This window comes from Coffea arabica, chromosome 6e, assembly GCF_036785885.1.
Source record: "Coffea arabica cultivar ET-39 chromosome 6e, Coffea Arabica ET-39 HiFi, whole genome shotgun sequence".
Taxonomy (NCBI): Eukaryota; Viridiplantae; Streptophyta; class Magnoliopsida; order Gentianales; family Rubiaceae; genus Coffea; species Coffea arabica.
This window is the reverse complement of record NC_092321.1, coordinates 5,036,643-5,041,950: the sequence shown is the minus strand read 5'-3', so window position 1 is coordinate 5,041,950 and position 5,308 is coordinate 5,036,643. Positions and strand designations below refer to the sequence as shown.

The 5,308-nt window shown below is 41.1% G+C and overlaps 1 protein-coding gene across 2 annotated transcripts; it reads left to right on the top strand.

The window, feature by feature from the left end:
* The first annotated feature begins 321 nt into the window (after positions 1–321).
* On the top strand, positions 322–4,851 carry LOC113692697 (protein SEEDLING LETHAL 1, chloroplastic). 2 transcript variants are annotated; one of them, XM_072054644.1, is made up of 4 exons: positions 323–763; positions 1,962–2,075; positions 2,248–2,870; positions 4,470–4,851. In XM_072054644.1, the coding sequence occupies exons 1-4, from the start codon at positions 533–535 to the stop codon at positions 4,546–4,548; spliced, it is 1,047 nt and encodes a 348-aa protein (XP_071910745.1). In that variant the 5' UTR covers positions 323–532; the 3' UTR covers positions 4,549–4,851. The 2 variants fall into 2 exon arrangements, with proteins under 2 accessions (XP_027066989.1, XP_071910745.1); XM_027211188.2 differs by lacking the exon at positions 4,470–4,851 and having other exon boundaries at positions 322–763; positions 2,248–3,395.
* The last annotated feature ends 457 nt before the right edge of the window (positions 4,852–5,308 follow it).

Sequence of the window (5,308 nt, the reverse complement as noted above, 5' to 3'; positions counted from 1 at the left end):
AATTAGTATACACTGACAGTGCATACACTATTACCGTTGGATTCATGACACATATACAAAAATTAAATTTTAAATTTAAAATTTACATAGTTATTATTCATCTACACTGTCAGTGTAAGAAATATTAATCATTTAAATTTAGTGATTCAGGAGATTTTAGTTTCTAATTCTATTCCTCCTTTTCTACTCGGTGCTTTTTAAATCCGACCATTAGGGGAAAAAGTGTTAAAAAGTTGAAAAAAAAAAAAAAACAGAGAAGGCCCTAAGATGAGATCCCTGGTATGTATATGTCCTAATATGCATAACGACAGATGGCCATATTCCAATTATCCACAGCTCATTGGCACTGCCACCGACCAGGTACCAACCACCAAACCAATTCTGCTGCCTCCCACACTCGGCAAAATCCACTCAGTCCACAGACTTTCTACTCGAGACTTGAGAGTTGAGAGGGAGCCCCCGTTTTGGCCATCTCAAAGAACCGTCACTCCAGATTCTTCCATTTTCCATTCAGTTCCCATCCTCCACTCCAATGGCCTGCTCAGCGGCTTCAACAGCCTTGCTTTCATCATCAACATCCCCAAACCCCCCGAGGCCTTCCATTTCTCCCAAATCTTTTTTATCCTCTCAAACCCTATCCACTCCTTCCTCTTTCAATACCCTCCGTAAGTCCTCGCCCTCGTTCTCCTCCTTATCCCATGTCCCCTGTTCCTTCTCTTCCCGCTCTTCCTTCCCCAATCGCCGAAGTTTCGTTGTCCGAGCAGTAAGTTCTAAACCCCCGCATTTTCCATGTTTTAGATGCTTTTCTATGCCAGCTTCAGTTTTTCCTATTTTCGATATTTTGGCCGTCAAAAATTGCAAATTTTTTTTTTGTTTGTGGGTTAGGTATTATTGAGCTGATTTTGTAGGAAAGTCTTTTACTTGGGGCTGTGTATATGATTAAGTTCACTACTATCGAAGTAATATTACTTGTGTGTTTGCATAGAGATTTAAAGGTATTATCGCAATGTTTTTTTTTGAATTTGTGCCAGACCTTTATTAGTATCTTTTTAAAATTTTCTAATTCGTGAAGGGAACTTCTTGTGGCGAATGCTGAATTTTTATTTGGAGAGAGAAAAAAAAGAGATTTCAAACAGGGAGTGTCTTTGAGACAGATACATCTACCGATTTGCTAGTCTCAACTACTTTAGCTCAGTTGCTTGATGCACTGCATGGTGAAGTTATTGTACTCTCTCCAGAAACTTAGAGACGCGCTTTCAATTTGTTGCGCCAACGAAAGTGGTTTTTTTTATTTATGGTGTTAGTTTGTAGTATTAAGCAGCAGCAACTTGAGCAAAATTTGAACTCCAAGCTGATATTAGGACCCATAATGATGTTGCAACAACTAGTTTCGAGCATTCTTGTATTACAGGAAATAGCTTGTCAGTTACCACATTTACGTTTAGTGTTTTCGTTTTAAAAAGTTGAACTAAATTACAAATGGAATAAGTGAATGAAAATGGATTGCCCTTGCATTTCTGTCTTATATCCAACAGTTCAGAGTTCTAAGAGCACACTAATAATTGAAGCAAAAGTCATACTGGGAGCAGGTTGTGTGGTAGATGCTGTTATTTGTTTATTCATTGTTTATCTTGATTATGTGGATAACATCATAAGATGTCCATGATACACCTGTTGAGCATGATGTGGGGAGGCATCGGATAAAGTTAAGAAACTCTCGTAATTTAGGCTATCCTAATTTGTTGCATGTGAAAGTTTTCTAGATTTTGGAATGAACACCTTACACTGAATCAGGCAAAAAAAAGGAGAAAGAGATTTATCCATTCAACTAATGTTTTGATTAATAACTTTGCCTTTTGACTTTCAACTATAACTACACTAGTAATTTACAAGGGCATGCAACTGATCGAGTTCTTATGGAGCAGCATCATGACAACACTTTTCTGCTCTTGGTATTTCAGGGAATTGCATTGAGAGGGCTTTTTATTATCGACAAGGAAGGAGTTATTCAACACGCAACCATTAACAACCTTGCAATTGGCAGGAGTGTTGACGAATCATTGAGAACACTGCAGGTAACCTTTTTGGGGGGTTTTCGTTGTAGCTGAAGTCCACGTTAAATAAAGAAAAATGCCTTGGTTGGTTGGGGCTGTGCATTCAGTTATTAACCTTTGAAATACTGATACTTTTTGTACTTAACTTTTTACTTTTTCTTGATTGTCCTGAACAAATTGCACTGCCTAAAAGGACCATGTCGCTAGCGGTTCAGTAGCTACAATGCCAGATACCCTCCACCACCTTTCCACCTCCTCCTCCATCACTCCCCCTTTCATCACCCCAAAATTTCCTTCGCTTTCCCGCCCCAAGCACGCCCATTTGGCCCCTCCTCCTCCGCAACCCGATTCCAATTCCATCTCCATTTCCATCCCTTCCACCGCCCCCCCATCATCCAGTTCCCAGGAAAATAACAACATTGCCCCTCCTCTCAAATTCCAGCTCCTCCAGGAGAAACTCCTGTACTTAGACTCCCTCGGCCTCGACTCTCTCTACTGCCTCGCTGCCCACTCACCTATCCTTTTTACTCCTCTCTCCCAGATCAAGTCCCTCGTCAAATTCCTCCACTCCCTCGGCCTCACCACCCCTGATCTCCGCCGCGCTTTTTCCATGTGCCCCGACCTTCTGGCCACCCCTCTCAGAACCGTCTTGAGACCCGCCGTTACTTTTCTCCTTCGGGAGGCCCACGTCAGCGGCAAGGATCTCCGCCACGTCATCAACCGCCGCCCCCGCCTCCTCATTTGCAGCGTCGACCGCCGCCTTCGCCCGACCCTTTACTTCCTCCGAGGTACCATTGGCATTGACGATGTCAGCAGGTGCGCTCCTCTTCTCTCCTGCTGCGTCGAATCAAAGTTCATCCCTCGTCTCGACTATTTTTTGAAACTTGGGATACCCAAAAGGGAGGCCATTTCGCTATTTCGGAGGTTTCCGTCCCTGTTTTGTTACAGTATAGAGGAGAATTTAGAGCCCAAATTCAATTACTTCGTGGTGGAAATGGGAAGGGAGTTGAGGGAGTTGGTTGATTTCCCACACTATTTTTCGTTTAGCTTAGAGAATAGGATAAAGCCAAGGCACAAGATGTGTATGGAGAGGGGGGTGTGTCTGTCATTGCCTGTGATGTTGAAGTCTTCGGAGGCCCGATTTATGGATAGGTTGGAAGTCTGTTGTGATTCTTCGGTTCCTTTGGCAACTTCTCCATTGTGGTGCAAAAGGGTCAATCTTGATATTGATGTAACATAGGAAAAATCATAGTCCTGTATACATTCTCTACTGCACTGCACTTGTATCTGCTTACAACAAAATAAGGAAAAGTAAATACGAAATTCCATTTTTTTGCTGAATTTGATCGATGTTTAGATTTATTCTTGAGATTGCAGCTAAAAATGGAATTCTGGATTCTGGCAGTATAATCACGCTTGCAGTTCTATTTGTTAGGAGTACTTCGAAGTTGCTATGCAAATTAGTTTTAGCTTTTACATCTTCCTAGTCGTATCTTGCATCTTTTGTCACCTTTATTAGACTGCCCGGGTGTCATCTTTTGGACAACATCTGGGAGGACTTCGAATATTGTATTTGTTGGGAAGGTAAATATGATTGGGGATGTTGGCAGAGTGAAGCAGTTGATTGTGCTTCCTTCAGATTCTGCTGCTTAATCAGTTATTCTTGCAAAGCACATAAAAGAGTCTTGGAGGATTTTTGTGTTTTGGGTGCTTGTTTGCTGCGATTATGTCATGCTTGTATCGCTTTTGAATGCTTGAAGTTTTAATTTTGTTCCACCCTTGTATTCCTAGAAGGGGACGCTTCACGCTTAATATGACGTTTAGTTTAGATTTGTAGGTCGTGGAGACAGATAATTTAGGGTAGTACCTTATGGTCAGAGGGACTACCAATCGGGTACTTAAGGAGTGATTAGAGGGGAGCTCTTAGGATGATTATGATTGGAGGGAATACCAATTGGAACTTAAGAGAGAGGAGCTCCAATCGGGTACGTAAGACTGGTTAGAGAAGAGTTATTTATAGAGTTAGATCCCTCTGTGGATCAAAGACGATGAATTAAAAGTTGTGCATTTATAGAGTTTAGATTCCTTTTCATCATCATGTAGACTCAATCTGTCATCGACTGCCTGCTCTCAAACAAACTAGACTTAAAATTATTGTTGTCAACAAAAGCGTCTGCATATATCCCTATACATCCTTACTTTCATTCTGTAAATACCCGTATAAATTTATAGTTAAGTAGTTATTTGTCTCTTTAATTAGTGAGATAATAGCTTAGTACTAATCTTAAATATTATACGTAGTTATGTAGGCCACATAAAATTCCACTAATAGCTTGTTGCCATTTATTTTGGGGGTTGTGGTTGAATATCTGTTTCTTTGTGTTGCGTCGCATGATTTTTGCTACACCTGAGGAGATCCCAGCGTTTGCTATTGAACGTGTATTACAAGGACGAGGGACCTGAGGAGATCCCAGGCAGTTCACGGCCTGGATGAGGCCTCAAAATTTTGTGCGGCTCAGATCACGTCTTGTAACTCAATTTTCACGCCGTGTGGGACCCACAAAAATGTTGTTCTAGTATTACTCGCTATTGTTCTATTGTTACACCTTGTACAGATGATGTTACACCATGTATAAATGGTGTTACACCTTCCGGAGCGGTTGTCAGAACAACCGCTCCAGCCCCGCATCAGTATTACAACTGCTACGACTGCAGGACATGACACTATGAGTTTCGAGTTTCTTACACTGGAATATGCATATGCCCGCGCCTTCTGCTTCATGCGCGAAAGCTTTAACGATTGTTGAGTTACAGTTGCACTAAAATTACGTTGTAGCAAATCCACTCGATGTGCGCCTCCCCAAAAAAACTGCAATTACATATCCTGAGGTGAAAGAGATGGTAAATGCAGGTGGAAGAAAAGAGAGAAAAGAAAACAAGGATGGACGGAATGTTGATGGATGGAATGCATCAAGATTCCATTCATCAAGATTGAATGTGAGCCCCTCAAAATAAAAACCAAGCACTTGTTCTTGTTCGATTATAGCTATGAAGACTTTATTTCTGAATTTCTTGATTCCGTGTGGAAAATATTTGTAGCCTGATCCAACAATTCAATGAATTCCTTCACTACCGCGTAGTAAACACCTAAGCTTTTTAATCTCATTTTTAAGTGTGTGTCTGAAAATAAAAAAAAATAAAAAATAAAGTGTGAGCCTCTCCGGACCTTGTGTTGGGTATAAGAATTAGTCGTG